The sequence below is a fragment of the Pseudophryne corroboree genome, chromosome 8 (genome assembly GCF_028390025.1).
Source record: "Pseudophryne corroboree isolate aPseCor3 chromosome 8, aPseCor3.hap2, whole genome shotgun sequence".
NCBI lineage: Eukaryota > Metazoa > Chordata > Amphibia > Anura > Myobatrachidae > Pseudophryne > Pseudophryne corroboree.
In genome coordinates, this window is record NC_086451.1 from 71,326,168 (window position 1) to 71,347,129 (window position 20,962).

Sequence of the window (20,962 nt, forward strand, 5' to 3'; positions counted from 1 at the left end):
TTCAGTACGTCCTCGGCTTTTGTTGGGAGTTAGCACTGAATGTGTGAAACAAAATGTTTTGTCGTAAAAATTAGTTCTTCTTGGAGATGGTGTACTAACAACCCTGATGTTTTTTGTTATATTTGTGGCAAATATAGTGTTGCAAAAGAAAGGTTATAACTGTATTAGTAAAACAAGCATATCAGGCTTATTTTGGATGTCACATAAGCTAGCAAGACAAGATATGGGTGCCTCACAAAGTGAAAACACTCCGCAATAGGACTAAATGTGATCGGAAAGGACTTAATTTCGGCATACTTATGATGTGATGTGACCCAAAAGATCACTTAAATAACTGCTATTTTTGTGATGTAAATGTGAAGGGTATGAATCGATTTAAGAAACGCAAATGGGAATACCCAAGTATGAATTCTGTAAAGCAAACGATACCACATAGGGAAGATTTACCTGTACCACCATTCAGTTATTTGTGCGAAGTTGTATGTGATGATGTGGAAATGTTATTTCCATCCAGTGCAAGTGACAACACAGATGAAAGTGAGTTTGAAGAAAGTTCCTCTACTCCAAACAAATTATCTCAAAAGGAACTAAACAATTTAATTTGTGACTTGAATTTATTGAAAAAAAGGAGCTGAGCTTATGATCCAGACTTCAAGAAAAGCACTTGTCCTGAGCCAGATGTTACTATAACGTTGTATCGAAATAGAAAGCAAGCCATACGGGTTCACTACGATATGCCGGCGGTCGGGCTCCCGGCGACCAGCATACCAGCGCTGGGAGCCCGACCGCCGGCTTACCGACAGTGTGGTGAGCGCAAATGAGCCCCTTGCGGGCTCGCTGCGCTCGCCGCGCTACGCGTGCCACACTATTTTATTCTCCCTCCAGGGGGGTCGTGGACCCCCACGAGGGAGAATAAGTGTCGGTATGCCGGCTGTCGGGATCCCGGCACCGGTATACTGTGCGCCGGGATCCCTTCAGTCGGCATACTGAAGACCACCCAGCCATACAGCCGTTCTTTAGTCAAGAATACAATCTTGTGTCTTGCAACAATATTCCCGAACTTCTCCAGATGATGGGCTAACCAGAATATTAACATAGAAACATAGAATTTGATGGTAGATAAGAATCACTTGGCCCATTTAGTCTGCCCCTATATATTGAGCAGAAGACTGGCGATTCTTCTTGGATAGTTCAAAAATGAGCTTAAAATGTGTATTACTGCACAGTGGAAATACATTTGCGTCGATTCCTATCGGTCATTCAGCAAAACTTACAGAACAGTATAAAATAAGTAAAGGTGCATACACACGGAGCGATATAACTGAGCGATTTTGACTATATAGTCAAAATCGCTCAGAAAGTTAGTGCAGATCGCTCCGTGTGTACACAGGCAGCGATAGCGATGCGCGTCCCCGCCAGGTCGCTATCGCTGGGAAAAATAGTCAGTGCAGGCAAGTCAATTTTGGCTATGTCGCTGGGAAAGTTAGTTAAAATCGCTAGAGGCCAGCGATTTTTCCCAGCGATAGCGATGTTGCCGGCGGCGGTGGTGCGGGCGGCGGCGGGTGGCGGTGTGGGCGGCGGCGGGTTGCGGTGGCGGTGTGGGCGGCGGCGGGCGGCGGTGGTGCGGGCGGCGGCGGTGCGGGCGGGGGAAATTTACCTTTATCTTGCAGAGTTTGGCAGCGGAGCGGTACCAGTTTCAAAAATGGCGCCTCAGCGTCATTTTTGAAATTCAAGATGGCCGCCGCGAGCCAATCACGGCTCGCCGCGTCATCGCCCCGCCCCCTCCAGCTGACTTATATAAGTCAGCGCGAGGCAGCGGCTTTCAGTCCGACGGCGGAGGAGGAGCGGAGAAGAGCTCCTGAAGACTCCGTGGAAGTCCTGGATGGGCGGCAGCTATGCAAAAGAGCTTAGCAGCCGCCGCCCACCAGGTGAAGACGCCGGAGCAAGACCCCAGAAGCCCTGGGGAGGTGGCGCCCCCCCAGGTGAAGACGCCGGAAGCCCTGGGAAGGCGGCGGCCATGCAAAAGAGCTTAAAGGCCGCCGCCCCCAGGTGAAGACCCAGTTTAATAAAGGATTTTTTAAAGAATGTGTTGGGTTTTTTTTTCAATATTTTCTTTACAGGTGGACTACAGGTGCCAGCGGGCCCTTTATGTCCGGGCATGCTGGCACTTGTGGTTCTCCAAGTGCCAGCATGCTGGGGCAGGCTTGCTGGGACCTGTAGGCCACCTGTAAAGAACAATATTACTATTGAAAGGCTATCAGCCTCCCATCCACCGCCCACGGATGGGGGGGACAGCCTCGGGCTTCACCCCTGGCCCTTGGGTGGCTGGAGGGGGGGACCCCTTGATTTAAGGGGTCCTCACTCCTCCAGTGTACCCCGGCCAGGGGTGACTAGTTGGGGGGGTAATGGCACGGCCGCAGGGACCAATATAAATGTGTCCCCCGGCTGTGGCATTATCTCCCTGGCTAGTGGAGCCCGGTGCTGGTTTTAGAAATACGGGGGACCCATATGTCTTTTGTCCCCCGTATTTTTTAAACCAGGACCGGACGCAGAGCCCGGTGCTGGTTGTCTAAATATGGGGGAACCCTACTCATTTTTTCCTCTGTATTTTAACAACCAGGACTGGCTCAAAGAGCCCGAGGCTGGTTCTACATAGGAGGGGGGACCCCACGCCAATTTTTTTTTTTTACTTTTAGCTATTTAAATACCAGCCACCCTGTAAAATCGTCCTATATATGACACTCATCCCCTTATTTAAATGAGATAGTCAAAATCTCCCATAGCCAAAATCTCCCATAGCCAAAATCTCTTGCATAGTTAGACAAAATCTCTGGTAAAGTTAGTCAAAATCTCCTACTGCCAGTTCAAGGGAAAAGTTAGTCAAAATCTCTCATAGCCAAAATCTCTCCGTGTGTATGCACCTTAAGTCTTAAGGGGGTACACACACAGCGATGTGTGCTTAAATTCTAAGCAATCTGACTAGATTGCTTAGAAAGGAATCACACATCTCTGCAGGTGTATGCCCCATAGCGATAGCAACGCACGGCCCCATGCGTCGTTATCACTGACTCTAGATTGGCGCAATCTAGGGCCTAATTCAGACCTGATCGCTAGGCTGTGTTTTCGTACAGCCTGCGATCAGGTCTGAATGCATATGCACCGCAATGCGCAGGCGCGTCGGTCTGCAGCACCGGGGAGCGCCGGGCAGCGCCGGGATGGTGTGAGAAAAGCGATCGCACGGGCGATTGCAAGGTGACTGACAGGAAGAGGCCATTTGTGGGTGGCAACTGACCATTTTTAAGGAGTGTCCGGAGAAACGCAGGAGGGACCAGGTGTTTGGAGGGAGGGATTCTGACGTCAGCTCCGGCCCCGATCATCACACTGGAAGAGTAAGTCCTGGGCTGTGCAGAGACTGCACCAACTTCTGTTTGTGCAGCTCTCCTGCACATGTGATCACACCCCTGCACAGCGATTTCCCCCTCCCCCTGTAGGTAGCGACTACCTGATCGCGGGGATGCAAAAAACGCACCCTAGTGATCAGGTCTGAATTAGGCTCCTAGTCAGATTGCTCACTTCACCGCTGGGTGAAGTGAGCACCCCCCCTCCCCTCGCTCAGCACACATTGCTCCTGTGTGCAGGGCCGGTTCTAGGCCTTGTGGCGCCCCGGGCAAAAAATAGGGGCGTGGCTTCCTACGGGGGCGTGGTCAGTTACGCCCCCATTTGTGCTCCCTGTAGAGTAGCGCCGCTGAAAGATAAAAAAATGAATACTTAGTATCCACGCTCCTGATTCCCGACCGCTGCAGACCTCCGCTGGTGCCGCTCCTCTCCTCGGATCTATGGGAGAGATGTCATGACATTTCTCCCATAGCACAGCATAGACACTAGAGGTCAATTATGACCCCTAGCGTCTGTGCCAGTCCCACAATGCTGTGCGATGCACGATGACGTCATTGCGAACCGCACAGCAAAGGTCCTCTCCACGAAGGGATACTAGACGGGTAGCGTCTAGTTCCCTTCACAGCGGGGGACCAGCGGGGGACACAGCAGCAGCGGGGGGCACAGTAGCGGCTCTTGCTATGGTGCGGCGCCCTCCGGAAGGCGGCGCCCCGGGCAAAAGTCCTTCTTGCCCGTGGCAAGATCCACTACTGCCTGTGTGTACCCCCCTTACGAAAAAAATGCTTGTTCTCAGCATCAGTGGCCTGTTTGAGTAGATTTCAAAATGGTAAACTTTCTGCTTGGGCAGCAAAGTGAATATACTAAGTATCCTTGTCACATATGCTTATGGGATAGTCATGCAAAACAAAAGCACTGGCAGCAAACCGTATGGTCTCCAAGAGAAGTTATAACTGTAGGAGAAGTAGTGATGTGCACCGTACATTTTTCGGGTTTTGTGTTTTGGTTTTGGATTCGGTTCCGCGGCCGTGTTTTGGATTTGGACGCGTTTTGGCAAAACCTCCCTGAATTTTTTTTGTCGGATTCGGGTGTATTTTGGATTCGGGTGTTTTTTTACAAAAAACCCTCAAAAACAGCTTAAATCATAGAATTTGGGGGTCATTTTGATCCCATAGTATTATTAACCCCAATAACCATAATTTCCACTCATTTCCAGTCTATTCTGAACACCTCACACCTCACAATATTATTTTTAGTCCTAAAATTTGCACCGAGGTCGCTGAATGACTAAGCTAAGTGACCCAAGTGGCCGACACAAACTCCTGGCCCATCTAGGAGTGGCACTGCAGTGTCAGACAGGATGGCACGTCAAAAAATAGTCCCCAAACAGCACATGATGCAAAGAAAAAAAGAGGTGCACCAAGGTCGCTGTGTGACTAAGCTAAGCGACCCAAGTGGCCGACACAAACACCTGGCCCATCTAGGAGTGGCACTGCAGTGTCAGACAGGATGGCAGATTTAAAAAATAGTCCCCAAACAGCACATGATGCAAAGAAAAAAAGAGCTGCACCAAGGTCGCTGTGTGACTAAGCTAAGCGACCCAAGTGGCCGACACAAACACCTGGCCCATCTAGGAGTGGCACTGTAGTGTCAGACAGGATGGCAGATTTAAAAAATAGTCCCCAAACAGCACATGATGCAAAGAAAAAAAGAGGTGCACCAAGGTCGCTGTGTGACTAAGCTAAGCGACCCAAGTGGCCGACACAAACACCTGGCCCATCTAGGAGTGGCACTGCAGTTTTCTAACGAGAGGATGAGTGCTTCCATCCTCATGTGAATCTGAACCACTAGCCATGAACATAGATCAGGGCCTCAGCCGTTCCTTGCCACTCCGTGTCGTAAATGGCATATTGGCAGTTTACGCTTCTCATCAGACGCTTTTCATTTTGATTTTTGGGTCATTTTACTGAACTTTTGTTTTTTGGATTTTACATGCTCTCTACTATGACATTGGGCATCGGCTTTGGCAGACGGCGTTGATGGCATTTCAACGTCTCGGCCATGACTAGTGGCAGCAGCTTCAGCACGAGGTGGAAGTGGATCTTGATCTTTCCCTATTTTACCCTCCACATTTTTGTTCTCCATTTTTTAATGTGTGGAATTATATGCCAGTAATATATCAATAGCAATGGCCTACTGTACCGTACTGCTATATATTATATACTGGTGGTCAGCAAAATTATGCACTGTCTTCCTACTATATATACTGCGCACAACAACTAAAATGCACCACAGGTATGGATGGATAGTATACTTGACGACACAGAGGTAGGTAGAGCAGTGGACTACTGTACCGTACTGCTATATATTATATACTGGTGGTCAGCAAAATTATGCACTGTCTTCCTACTGCTGCGCAAAACTTAAATGCACCACAGGTATGGATGGATAGTATACTTGACGACACAGAGGTAGGTAGAGCAGTGGACTACTGTACCATACTGCCATATATTATATACTGGTGGTCAGCAAAATTCTGCACTGTCCTCCTACTACTGCGCAAAACTTAAATGCACCACAGGTATGGATGGATAGTATACTTGACGACACAGAGGTAGGTAGAGCAGTGGACTACTGTACCGTACTGCTATATATTATATACTGGTGGACAGAAAAATTATGCACTGTCCTTCTACTATATATACTGCGCAAAACTTAAATGCACCACAGGTATGGATGGATAGTATACTTGACGACACAGAGGTAGGTAGAGCAGTGGACTACTGTACCGTACTGCTATATATTACATACTGGTGGTCAGCAAAATTATGCACTGTCCTCCTACTACTGCGCAAAACTTAAATGCCCCACAGGTATGGATGGATAGTATACTTGACGACACAGAGGTAGGTAGAGCAGTGGACTACTGTACCGTACTGCTATATATTATATACTGGTGGTCAGCAAAATTATGCACTGTCCTCCTACTACTGCGCAAAACTTAAATGCACCACAGGTATGGATGGATAGTATACTTGACGACACAGAGGTAGGTAGAGCAGTGGACTACTGTACCGTACTGATATAATACTGGTGGTCACTGGTCAGCAAAATTCTGCACTGTCCTCCTACTATATACTACAATGCAGCACAGATATGGAGCGTTTTTCAGGCAGAGAACGTAGATATTTTCAGCACACTGAGCACAGATATTTGCAAGCACACTGAGCACAGATATTTGCAGCACACTGAACACAACTGAGAGAACGCTGCACACGTCCTCTCCCTATCATCTCCAATGTACGAGTGAAAATGGCGGCAACGCGCGGCTCCTTATATAGAATACGAATCTCGCGAGAATCCGACAGCGGGATGATGACGTTCGGGCGCGCTCGGGTTAACCGAGCAAGGCGGGAAGATTCGAGTCCTCCTCGGAACCGTGTAAAATGGGTGAAGTTCGGGGGGGGGTTCGGATTCCGAGGAACTGAACTCGGTCATCTCTAAGGAGAAGCCAACATCATTCATGAGCACTTAATCGACAGGAAAAAAATCATACTGCCGCCTCTCCATATCAAACTGGGTTTAATGAAACAATTTGTAAAAGCATTGGACAAGTCAGACGATTGTTTCACGTATATTTGTGGAACATTTCCATCTCTAGTATTAAAAAATTAAAGGCAGGAATTTTTGACGCCCCACAGATATGGAAACTGGTGACTGAAACCGAATCTGAAGCATGGCTGAGTTATGTGTCTGTCATTCAAATTTTTTTAGGCAATCACAAGGCAGACAACTATCAGGAATTAGTCCACAACATGCTAAAATGTTTCGACAAGGTAGGGGCCAACGTGAGTATTAAAGTACACTTTAGATCACTTTCCGTCCAATCTAGGGGATTTAAGCGAAGAACAGGGTGAACGGTTCCACCTGGATATTCAGGTAATGGAAGAAAGATATCAAGGAAGGTGGAATTGTCACATGATAGCCGATTACTGGTGGAGTCTGCAGAGAGAATGCCCACAAGAAGAATACAAAAGAAAATACTACAAAAAAGCGGTTCTCATAGCTTCCTAACACTTATATACTGTATGTAATTATCCTGTGTCTTTTAATAACATTTTACGAAACAAATTTAATCAGAATAAAAAAAATATATTTTTAACTATTTTTAACATTGTTTAATTTCATTTTTCATAAATATTAAAGACCTATGCATAGGTCAAAAACTAGAGCCAACTGAAAAATAAGCATGGCATATTCATGATCAGGAACACAAAATTAATAGAAATCGACTCCTAAATCCGATCAGATTGACTGTTCCCCAATGTTATTAATGCGGTGGCACAGCACCTACTGATCGTTATTGTAACAACACAGCAAACCTTCTTGCCACAGCTCGCATTGATGTGCCATCCTGGATGAGCTGCACTACCTGAGCCACTTGTGTGGGTTGTAGGGAGGTCATACAGGCACGTGGAGGCCACACACACTACTGAGCCTCATTTTGACTTGTTTTAAGGACATTACATTAAAGTTGGATCAGTCTGTAGTGTGTTTTTCCACTTTAATTTTGAGTGTGACTCCAAATCTAGACCTCCATGGGTTAATAAATTTGATTTCCATTGATCATTTTTGTGTGATTTTGTTGTCAGCACATTCAACTATGTAAAGAACAAAGTATTTAATAAGAATATTTCATTCATTCAGATCTAGGATGTGTTATTTTAGTGTTCCCTTTATTTTTTTGAGCAGTGTGTATATATATATATATATATATATATATATATATATATATACACATATATATAGATAGATAGATATTATTTTACACACTGCTGCGACTCACTGCGCTTATGGCACCTAATGAATATAATTTTTTTTACAACACGATGGGAGATATTCAATTGTTTGAAAAGTCACTTGGGTGTCCAGTGCCTGAACCTGAACAACACACAAGTTTTTTTTCCCCCACAATCCCCAAAAACAGCCCCGTTTTTTTTTCTGGATGAAAAAGTGCTGTATCTACCGAAAACACACAAGTTTCACTGAACCAGTGTGTTTTCGGGAGAATTTTTTTTTTCCCCGGTGGACCTCATTGGCTAGTCTGAAAAAAATATATTGAAGAAACATTGGGAAAAATCACGTAAAACGTCCGCTTTTGCTCCCAATGTTTCTTTGCAGGTAATCAGTGGTCAAAGTGGGGCGGTATACGGCGGTATGGCATACCGCCACTTCTACTGACCAGGAAGGTTTTTTTTTAATTTTATTAAATGAAAGAGTGTGCAGCAGGAGGCGAGGGAAGTGGCCATCCTGCTGCACATGGTGCTCCCGTCCCTGCTCGGCGGCTGTGTAGAGCGCTGGACTAGCTCACAGCCGCCCAGCCACTAAGGCGCTCACCGCCACCACCCGCCCACCGCTCACCGCCGCCAGCCACCAGCCGCTCAACGCCACCCACCGCCGCCAACCCACTCACAGCCGCCAGCCACTCACCCGCTCACAGCCACCCGCAACAAATGTCGGTCAGAGGGACTTCACCGCACCAAAGGCCTCCTTATCACTGCCGCTGCCCATGGGTCTCTCCGCCAACCACAGTCAGGTAATGTTCCCCTGCTTCCCTGCTGTCACTCTCTCTCCCTGTCGTTACTCTCCCTGTCCCCGCTGTCACTCTCTCTCCCTGTCCCTGCTGTCACTCTCTCTCTCCCTGCTGTCACTCTCTCTCTCCCTGCTGTCACTCTCTCTCTCTCCCTGCTGTCACTCTGTCTGTCCCTGTCCCTGAATTGTGGATCATACCATGTGCTATAACGTGAATTTCAGCTCATTCAGTGTGCTATAATGTGAATTTCGGCTTATTCAGTGTGCTATAATGTGAATTTCGGCTCGTACCATGTGCTATAATGTGAATTTCGGCTCGTACCGTGTGCTATAATGGGAATTTCGGGTCGTACCGTGTGCTATAATGTAAATTTCGGCTCATACCGTGTGCTATAATGTGAATTTCGGCTCGTACCGTGTGCTATAAGGTGAAAGGGTCACCAGTATTAGATAGTATAAAGCAGTGGTTCCCAAACTGTGTGCCGTGGCTCCCTGGAGTGCCTCGGGACACTTGCAGGGGTGCCTTGGATTGGTGGTTCAGGACCAATTCAAATTATTTATGGTCAATATATAGTAATAGGAAAAACTAGTGCTAGTAGCTGTCAGTCATAAAATATGGGGACAAACAAGAAGCAAATCTTGTCCCTCACCACACAATTGAGCCTAAAGATGACATATAAACACAATCTACTTAATGTAATATTTCTTTCTAAATTTCTCAATAAGAAATTTTTGGCCTAGGGGTGCCGTGAAAAAAATTCTGATACTCTAGGGCGCCGTGATTCAAAAAAGTTTGGAAACCACTGGTATAAGGGGTTCTACTACACTGGACACGCCCCCTTTTGAGTGGCAATGCCCACTTTTGGGTGACCACACCCCCTTTCTGGAATGAGCGTGCCTAAGGCGTGCGCATAATTGCATCCTTAGCTTTTCCATACCCCCACTTCAAAATTTCCACTTCAACCACTGCAGGTAATTGAACACTGGACAAAGAATTAGTACTGCCCGGTATTACTATTAGGAGCTCTGGCCTGGACTGTGGGCAGTTACAGCACCATTGTGACTGTGCAGTGCACTAATGAAGGGTTACTGCCAATGAATGCTGCCTAGGGATGGCCATCAACCATCAATGATTCATAATCATTGATGGTTATTGGTTGATGTTGAATGCTTTTTCCATCTGTGGGGAAAAATAGATGGTTTCCCACCATCGATGGCACAGCATAACCAAATTTTTATTTTATTTTACATGGTGCCAGACATGGAGCATAGCTCTGCCCCCAACACCTGCAAAGACCCACCCCCAGGTTTTGATTGTCCCACTGGCCAATCAGTCAAAGAACAGGGATGACTATTGGTTGGTAAAACCATCGATGGTCATCCAATGCATAGTTGTTAACCATTGATGGCCACTTGCCATCGATCTTAACCATACCGATGGCCATCCCTAATGCTGCCCTGTATATTAGGAGGAGCTCTAGGCTTTGTGTGCAAGTAAAGACTATAATTATGCCCTGGCAGTCCAGTGTGCTCTCCCTCTGGTGGTCATGAGTGAAATGGCACCCGAATCACAGCGGGAGGGACTTATATTGAATCCAAAATACGCAAGATCCGAAGACGGGAAGATGTTGTTTGCCTCATTTTGGAATCCGGGCCTGGAGGGAAAATCAGAACCAGGCCTCGGATTTAATTGTAAACCGGAAGTCCAGACGGGTTTGGTTTTCTGAAAACCAGACCCATACATCTCTACAAAAAGTATATTCCATATGAATGAAAATGTGGCATTAATTATAGTTTGGTCACCACAGCGGTGCTGCACCTGGGAACTGGGGTCATGGGGTTGTATGCTTAGTGTGGGGCTGATTTAGGGTTGCACCCATGTCCGCCGCAATTACACTCACAATGTGTACACAGAAAAAAAAGTTAATATTTGCAGAGCTGTACGTGACTGTCTGGCCCCTATCCATACGCTCAGTTTCATAGTGGCCATCAATATCATTGTGCACTTGCACCAGCCCTATCCTTTGCTATAAATGATGCCATTGTTACATCGGGTGGTATTCATGTGACCGCTGGTCAGCTGACCGACAGTCACATGACCTCCTCCACCAGCCCGACGGCTCACTATCCCGATGGTCGGCATGCCGACCACCAGGGACTATTTCCACTCGTGGGTTACATCACATTGATGACAGGAATCCATCAACGGAAACCCATTCATGGTTTCAAACTAAAATGGGCATCTATTGTAGAACACATGGATGTGACTAGCCAATAAAGGAAGGAGTGGCTAAGTGGGCCGCATCGAGGTTAGAGCTAAGCACTTTGTGCCAAAAAATAAAATAACATTGCTGCGTCTCTGACATCGATGGTGGAGAAACTTTGGATCTTCACAACAATCAACCACCGGTAGCCGCCATCCCTACCATAGTAGCTGTAGGGGTGGGTGGTAGAGAATACACACTATATACTGTAATGGCCACTATATTACCCTCTTGCTACGAAATGAACTCTGTAAATTCATTTCTTTGGAGTATTAACTGTAAAGAGGCAAAAATAAAAACTGCTTCATGTACTGTACAACCCAGCAGTGCACATCGCGCAATCTTACGCTCTGTTGAATGCCCCCCCCCCCAAAAAAAAATACAAATATTTCCCTAATATATTGGTTTTTATATAAGGGGAGATATGAAACAGCAGCAACAACAGCTGCTGCAGAACCCCTTGAGAAGCAACATAGGGGTAAATTTACTAAGGTGGGAGATTTTTAGAACTGGTGATGTTGCCCATAGCAACCAATCAGATTATATCTATTATCTGCTAGAAGCAGATAGATAAATGGTAAGTAGAATCTGATTGGTTGCCATGGGCAACATCACCAGTTCTAAAAAATCTCCCACCTTAGTAAATTTACCCCATTGTCTCCAATCTGCTTCTTGGAAAAAGTGAAGCAGCTTCCGCTTTAAAAATAGTTTTCCTTATAGTGTTATTGGTGTGAGAACCAGGAAGCCATCCTGGAAGTTTATCTACAGCTGCCAAGATACTCTGCAAGGAAGGAAGGACTGTATGATGAGTCCATGCTGACAGACACGAGTGTGCATAGTATATGAGGGTTCCCTTGTGCAATACGTAGACATGAGTGAGGGAGAAGAACACAAACTTTTCTCCTCAAACTTCATTACGGCCCCCTGCTGCCTGCAACCTTCCCTGCCAGGCTGTCAGTCAGAGTCCCCCTCCCCTCCTTTCCCCCTGATAGCCCCATCTCTCTCCTCCTCCTCTTCCCCCGGGCACACACATCAGCCCTCCCCGCCTGCTCTCCTCTCTGTCTCCCCCTCCTCTGACACGTCCATCCCGGTGCTTAAACATGGCCCATGCTGCTGTGCTGCTGCTTCTCCTGCCGGGCCTGCTGCTGCTGCTGGCAGCCGGGCAGGAGAACGCTGCTCCCTCTTCTCCTTCCCTAGTCATCGCTATGCTTGCTCGCAATGCAGCTCATTCCCTGCCCTACAGCCTGGGGGCGCTAGAGAGGATGAACTTCCCTAAAGAGAGGACCTCCATCTGGTGAGAGGCGTAGGTGTGACTGGGGTGGGTGGGTAATTAGGTGGGGTAGAGTGGGCATCATTTACAGGGGGCATTGTGTTTATGATGTAGCTGGCAACAAGTTTATTAGGCTGCAGCTTTCTGGGGCAACAATTTGTAGGGAATTCAGTTTGTTGCCTTCGGTGAGTTTGTTCATTGATGTGTAATATAAGTGGAGATGTTGGGGCAGTGCCCTGCACGCCAGATGGACAGTTTGGGTTGGAAGATCTGGGATTGTCTAAAATAAAAACATACTTTGTTTCTTTGTTTTTGCATATTGGAACTAGTTATTTGTCCTTTACTGATGCTAGCACTTGGGCAGTTTTGGAGATTTTAACTTTTTGTGTGTTTTAAAAGGAAAGGAACAGACAGAATCACTGGTGTGAGAATACTGAAGGCGTTGGGATCATTGCTCCCTGCGTCGCCGTGTCTCCAGTATCTGCTTTTCACGGAAGTAGCACAATTTTGTGTCACTTGCTGTGACTGTAAACTGCCAACCTTGTGTCCAGCAGACACATATGCGGGCGTCCGAGCCATTCTATAGACACCTGCTATATTTCTTGTTGATTTCTGCAATATTTCCAGACAAAACTGCACGTGTCACTTTTATTCATACACACAAGTCTGAAAGTCTATACATTGATGTGTTACATTTGTATAGTCCTGTGTTTTGGCATCTCTTGTGTGTACAATATCCTTCTTGGTACAGTATGTGTGCTGCTGTGTTTATTATCTCTCTCTGTCTCAGGTTACTAGTGTGTTAGGCACAATTGTGTAATTATGTTTATGGTCCTACAGCAAATTGGCCAGTGTGTATGACGTCCCATTGCACAATGAATTGCTGAAGTCGTGCATTCCTCCTGCCTAAGCGCACAGTGTTGGTTTGTCTCTGCAGGTGTGTAACTGACCATAATGAAGATGCAACACTTGATGTACTGCAGAAGTGGCTGGAATCGGTGCGGCCGTTATATAATTCAGTGGTGTGGAAAGCACAGGAGAGGCCCAGGTAATATGTCTGCACCACTAGTATGGTCTGAGTTAGCATGTATGAACACGCTGCATGCATGCAGTTATTCCCAATCTGCCAAACAGACACATATTTAGCCCACAGACATTGTACTCTCCTTACAGCAGTGGCGAATGTGTAATTATATGCCTTAGGGTAAATTGTAGGGCCAGTAAACCCACAGTATAAGTAGATTCAATATAAAAAGCAGCAAACAGTATATGAAAATTCCACGTACTCTGGCAGGAGTTTCTACGTGGACTAGATTTTCTTTCTCACTATAATCTATTCTACTGTTTTACCAGCCGTTTTATCAATGCATAGTCCTTCATGGTGGTGTGTATAGCAAATATGCTTCCTTCATAGTAAAACCCCTCACTATACGTATATTCAGTTCTCGTAATCTTCCAGTGTATTTGTGGAGATTAGTAACTTTATTGATACTTAGGTGTAAATTTGGTTATTTGTAATGTTGGCCATACATCATGCAATTATTGGCCTGATCCGAAGATCATCGGCAGATCGGTACAAATAATTGTCTAGTGTATTAACGCGGCCGACCAACAAAGATCAGACATTTGTGCATGAAAAAAATCTCCCAACATGCCTGACTGATGACTGATCCGATCATCGGTTGGACGTATGTGGCAGTGTATGAGCTGCCGCAGTCGCCCGCCCGGCATTTCCCACTATTCCTTCACTAGGGAGGAACCCCAGGGAAATGTTTCCTTCCCAGGGGAGGAACCCAAATATTGTGTGGTCATACAGTGATCTATCTCACAGTGGGCGGGATGTACTAACCTTGCGGTATACATCCCGCCACACATCGCATTGATACTAATCGCATATGCGCTAACATGTGATTAGTAACGCAAAGGACAGCTCTCCCGATAAGAGTTGTCTTTTGTGATGTGCCCCAGTCCCTGGACTTCCGGGTTTATGACCCGGAAGTCTGTCTGCACATGCGCAGAAGGATGCGGCAGCCGCGGGGCATGCTGGGAGGTCGGATCCCTCATAAAGCGCAAAAAAGCAGAATCTGTAGCATGCTGGAGGCCGCCCAGCGCAGAGCAAGGCCACCCAGCATGCTAACTTCCGCCCCACACTGCGACCGCAATCCGATTACGATGCGATCGCAATCGGATTGCAGTTGCAGTAATTGTGGATGACTCACTGCAACTGCCCATCGCAGCAATTGCGGTCACAGCAACTGTGGACTACCCCCATGCCTCTGCATCCCAGCTGCGTATGCAGGCGGTCTGCTGCCATTTTTCCCATCGGAGCTGCCTACCTGCCCCTGTTTTCTCACACGCCACGCCAGCAACGGTCCGGCGCCGCCTCTATCCACCCCGTGAACGCCTCTACCTGTCAATCAGATAAAGGCGTTCGCAGCCAATGCGATGGCATTGGCCAGCACGCTCAGGATGAGACCTGCGTGTGTGCAGTGGTGCCGCAAACAGGAATATTGTGGTTGCAACGCTTAGCCATGTGACCTGACTTACCCCCCCCCCCCCCCTGAGCATTGTTGTATCCAGGAGAAATAAAAAAAACAACTTTGCCTAGACTAGTGTTACCCAAACTCTGCCATCATGGCTCAGTCACAGTCCAGGTACTAAGGATATCACTGCATGAGCAAATGTGGCTTAATTATTACCTCAGTTAGTTTGGTCGACTCATCTGGGCTGAAGCAGGGATATCTCTAATATGTGGATTGTGAGTGTACCATGAGGACCAGGCACAATAGGAAACCATATGCGCCATGGAATATGTGTGCGCTATATAAATAACTGTCAATAAATAATGTAAGAAATCTAGCAAAATATAGCCACGTACCAACCATGAACAAAAAAATCAAAGTTGCCCCAAACTCTGTAACATCTATATTTCTCTGACGTCCTAGTGGATGCTGGGAACTCCGTAAGGACCATGGGAATAGACGGGCTCCGCAGGAGACTGGGCACTCTAAAAGAAAGATTAGGTACTACATCTGGTGTGCACTGGCTCCTCCCTCTATGCCCCTCCTCCAGACCTCAGTTAGAATCTGTGCCCGGCCAGAGCTGGGTGCTCCTAGTGGGCTCTCCTGAGCTGCCTAGAAAGAAAGTATTTGTTAGGTTTTTTATTTTCAGTGAGATCTGCTGGCAACAGACTCACTGCTACGTGGGACTGAGGGGAGAGAAGCGAACCTACCTGCTTGCAGCTAGCTTGTGCTTCTTAGGCTACTGGACACCATTAGCTCCAGAGGGTTCGAACACAGGCACCTGTCCTCGATCGTCCGTTCCCAGAGCCGCGCCGCCGTCCCCCTCGCAGAGCCAGAAGAACAGAAGCTTGGAGACGACGAAATCGGCGGCAGAAGACTCCTGTCTTCATTTAAGGTAGCGCACAGCACCGCAGCTGTGCGCCATTGCTCCCAGCACACTAACACACTCCGGTCACTGTAGGGTGCAGGGCGCTGTGGGGGGGGCGCCCTGGGCAGCAATTGAAGTACCTTTTGGCAATAAAAATACATATATACAGTCTGGCACTGTATATATGTAAAAACCCCCGCCATTTTTTTACACAGAAAGCGGGACAGAAGCCCGCCACTGAGGGGGCGGGGCCTTCTTCCTCAGCACACCAGCGCCATTTTCTCTTCACAGCTCCGCTGGAAGCAGCTCCCCAGGCTCTCCCCTGCAGTATCCAGGTACAAGAAGGGTAAAAAAAGAGAGGGGGGGCACATAAATTTAGGCGCAAATAAAACATATAAGGCAGCTATTGGGTAATCACTTATTATAAGTGAAAATCCCTGTGTTATATAGCGCTGTGGTGTGTGCTGGCATACTCTCTCTCTGTCTCCCCAAAGGACTTTGTGGGGTCCTGTCCTCAGTCTGAGCATTCCCTGTGTGTGTGCGGTGTGTCGGTACGGCTGTGTCGACATGTTTGATGAGGAGGGTTACGTGGAGGCGGAGCAAGGGCAGATAAGTGTGGTGTCGCCCCCGTCGGGGCCGACACCTGATTGGATGGATATGTGGAAGGTCTTAAACGACAATGTAAGCTCCTTACATAAAAGGTTTGATGACGCTGCAGCCTTGGGACAGCCGGGGTCTCAGCCCGCGCCTGCCCAGGCGACTCAGAAACCGTCAGGGGCTCATAAACGCCCTCTATCTCAGATGGTTGACACAGATGTCGACACGGAGTCCGACTCAAGTGTCGACGATGATGAGGCACATTTACAGTCTAAAATGACCAAGGCCATCCGATACATGATTATTGCAATGAAAGATGTATTACACATTTCTGAGATTAACCCTGTTAATACCAAGAGGGTTTATATGTTTGGGGAGAAAAAGCAGCCAGTGACTTTTCCCCCATCTGATGAATTAAATGAATTATGTGAAGAAGCGTGGAGTTCCCCTGATAAGAAACTAGTGATTTCTAAGAGGTTACTGATGGCGTACCCTTTCCCGCCAACGGACAGGTTACGTTGGGAAACATCCCCTAGGGTGGACAAGGCGCTGACACGCTTATCTAAAAAGGTGGCCCTGCCGTCTCAGGATACGGCCGCCCTAAGAGCCTGCGGATAGAAAGCAGGAAGCTATCCTGAAGTCAGTGTATACACACTCTGGTACTCTACTGAGACCTGCTATTGCTTCAGCCTGGATGTGTAGTGCTGTAGCAGCATGGACAGATACTCTGTCAGACGACATAGATTTCCTCGACAGGGATACTGTTTTGCTAACCCTGGGCCATATAAAAGACGTCGTCTTATATATGCGGGATGCTCAGAGGGACATTTGCCTGCTGGGCTCTATAATTAATGCTATGTCCATTTCTGCCAGGAGGGTCTTATGGACTCGGCAATGGACAGGACATGCTGATTCTAAAAAACACATGGAGGTTTTGCCTTATAAGGGTGAGGAATTGTTTGGGGACGGTCTATCGGACCTCGTGTCCACAGCGACAGCTGGAAAGTCGACTTTCTTGCCTCAGGTTTCCTCACAGCCTAAGAAAGCACCGTATTATCAAATGCAGTCCTTTCGTTCTCAGAAAGGCAAGAGGGTCAGGGGCGCATCCTTTCTTGCCAGAGGCAGGGGTAGAGGTAAGAAGCTGCACCATGCAGCCAGTTCCCAGGAACAAAAGTCCTCCCCTGCTTCCACTAAGTCCACCGCATGACGTTGGGGCTCCACAGGCGGAGCCAGGTGCGGTGGGGGCGCGTCTCCGAAACTTCAGCAACCAGTGGGTTCGCTCACAGGTGGATCTCTGGGCTGTACAAATTGTATCTCAGGGATACAAGCTGGAATTCGAAGCGACTCCCCCCCGCCGTTACCTCAAATCAGCCTTGCCAGCTTCCCCCATGGAAAGGGAGGTAGTACTGGCGGCAATTCACAAGCTGTACCTCCAGCAAGTGATTATCAGGGTCCCCCTCCTTCAACAGGGAAGGGGTTTCTATTCCACAATGTTTGTGGTACCGAAACTGGACGGTTCGGTGAGACCCATTCTGAATTTAAAATCCTTGAACACTTATATAAAGAAATTCAAGTTCAAAATGGAATCGCTCAGAGCGGTTATTGCAAGCCTGGAAGAGGGGGATTTTATGGTGTCGCTGGACATCAAGGATGCTTACTTGCATGTCCCCATTTACCCACTTCACCAGGAGTACCTCAGGTTTGTGGTACAGGACTGTCATTACCAGTTCCAGACGTTGCCGTTTGGCCTGTCCACGGCAACAAGGATATTTACCAAGGTAATGGCCGAAATGATGATACTCCTTCGGAAGAAGGGAGTTATAGTTATCCCGTACTTGGACGATCTCCTCATAAAGGCGAGGTCCAGAGAGCAGTTGTTGATCAGCGTAGCACTCTCTCAGGAAGTGTTGCAACAGCACGGCTGGATTCTGAATGTTCCAAAGTCGCAGCTGATTCCTACGACGCGTCTGTTTTTCCTGGGCATGATTCTGGACACAGAACAGAAGAAGGTGTTTCTCCCGGTGGAGAAGGCCCAGGAATTAGCATCTCTGGTCAGGGACCTCCTGAAACCAAAACAGGTATCGGTGCATCACTGCACGCGAGTCCTGGGAAAGCTGGTGGCTTCATACGAAGCCATTCCCTTCGGCAGGTTCCATGCAAGGATCTTTCAGTGGGATCTGTTGGACAAGTGGTCCGGATCGCATCTTCAGATGTATTGGCTGATCACCCTGTCCCCAAGGGCCAGGGTGTCTCTTCTGTGGTGGCTGCAGAGTGCTCACCTTCTCGAGGGCCGCAGGTTCGGCATACAGGACTGGGTCCTGGTGACCACGGATGCAAGCCTCCGAGGATGGGGGCAGTCACTCAGGGAAGAAACTTCCAAGGGCTGTGGTCAAGTCTGGAGACTTCTCTACACATAAATATACTGGAACTAAGGGCCATTTACAACGCCCTGAGTCAAGCAGAGCCCCGGCTTCGAAACCGGCCAGTGCTGATTCAGTCAGACAACATCACGGCGGTCGCCCATGTAAACCGCCAGGGCGGCACAAGAAGCAGGATGGCAATGGCGGAAGCCACAAAGATTCTTCGGTGGGCGGAGAATCACGTGCAAGCACTGTCAGCAGTGTTCATTCCGGGAGTGGACAACTGGGAAGCAGACTTCCTCAGCAGACACGACCTCCACCCGGGAGAGTGGGGACTTCATCAAGAAGTCTTCACACAGATTGCAAAGCGATGGGAACTGCCACAGGTGGACATGATGGCGTCCCGCCTCAACAAAAAGCTAAAAAGATATTGCGCCAGGTCAAGGGACCCTCAGGCGATAGCTGTGGACGCCCTAGTGACACCGTGGGTGTACCAGTCGGTATATGTGTTTCCTCCTCTTCCTCTCATACCCAAGGTACTGAGAACAGTAAGAAAGAGAGGAATAAGAACAATACTCATTGTTCCGGATTGGCCAAGAAGGACTTGGTACCCGGAACTGCAAGAAATGCGCACAGAGGACCCATGGCCTCTGCCTCTCAGACAGGACCTGCTGCAACAAGGGCCCTGTCTGTTCCAAGACTTACCGCGGCTGCGTTTGACGGCATGGCGGTTGAACGCCGGATCCTAGCGGAAAAAGGCACTCCGGATGAAGTTATTCCTACGCTGATAAAGGCTAGGAAGGACGTGACAGCAAAGCATTATCACCGTATATGGCGAAAATATGTTGCTTGGTGTGAGGCCAGGACGGCCCCTACAGAGGAATTCCAGCTGGGTCGATTCCTGCACTTCCTACAGTCAGGGGTGACTATGGGCCTAAAATTGGGGTCCATAAAGGTCCAGATTTCGGCCCTATCCATTTTCTTTCAAAAAGAACTGGCTTCACTGCCTGAGGTTCAGATGTTTGTTAAGGGAGTGCTGCATATTCAGCCCCCTTTTGTGCCACCAGTGGCACCCTGGGATCTTAACGTTGTGTTGGATTTCCTGAAATCCCACTGGTTTGAGCCACTTAAGACCGTGGAACTAAAGTATCTCACGTGGAAAGTGGTCATGCTGTTGGCCTTAGCATCGGCTAGGCGTGTGTCGGAATTGGCGGCTTTGTCATGTAAAAGCCCATATCTGATCTTCCATATGGACAGGGCAGAATTGAGGACTCGTCCCCAATTTCTCCCAAAGGTGGTATCATCGTTTCATTTGAACCAACCTATTGTGGTGCCTGCGGCTACTCGGGACTTGGAGGACTCCAAGTTGCTGGACGTAGTCAGGGCTTTGAAAATATATGTTTCCAGAACGGCTGGAGTCAGGAAGACTGACTCGCTGTTTATCCTGCATGCACCCAACAAGCTGGGTGCTCCTGCTTCAAAGCAAACTATTGCTCGCTGGATCTGTAGCACGATTCAGCTGGCTCATTCTGCGGCTGGATTGCCGCATCCAAAATCAGTAAAAGCCCATTCCACAAGGAAGGTGGGCTCTTCTTGGGCGGCTGCCCGAGGGGTCTCGGCTTTACAGCTTTGCCGAGCGGCTACTTGGTCGGGTTCAAACACCTTTGCAAAGTTCTACAAGTTTGATACCCTGGCTGAGGAGGACCTTGTGTTTGCTCATTCGGTGCTGCAGAGTCATCCGCACTCTCCCGCCCGTTTGGGAGCTTTGGTATAATCCCCATGGTCCTTACGGAGTTCCCAGCATCCACTAGGACGTCAGAGAAAATAAGAATTTACTCATCGGTAATTCTATTTCTCGTAGTCCGTAGTGGATGCTGGGCGCCCGTCCCAAGTGCGGACTTTCTGCAATACGTGTATATAGTTATTGCTTAAATAAGGGTTATTGTTATGAGCCATCCGTTGAGTGAGGCTCAGTTGTTGTTCATACTGTTAACTGGGTAAGGTTATCACAAGTTGTACGGTGTGATTGGTGTGGCTGGTATGAGTCTTACCCTGGATTCCAAAAATCCTTTCCTTGTAATGTCAGCTCTTCCGGG

At 47.9% G+C, this 20,962-nt stretch overlaps 1 protein-coding gene across 1 annotated transcript in view; it reads left to right on the top strand.

Moving 5' to 3' along the window:
• The first annotated feature begins 12,017 nt into the window (after window positions 1-12,017).
• Window positions 12,018-20,962, top strand: part of CERCAM (cerebral endothelial cell adhesion molecule) — a 40,256-nt gene continuing 31,311 nt past the window's right edge. The window contains exons 1-2 of the mRNA XM_063936626.1: window positions 12,018-12,543; window positions 13,457-13,567. Coding sequence (XP_063792696.1) covers window positions 12,350-12,543; window positions 13,457-13,567 — 305 coding nt within the window. The 5' untranslated portion in view covers window positions 12,018-12,349. The remainder of the gene's footprint in view (window positions 12,544-13,456; window positions 13,568-20,962) is intronic.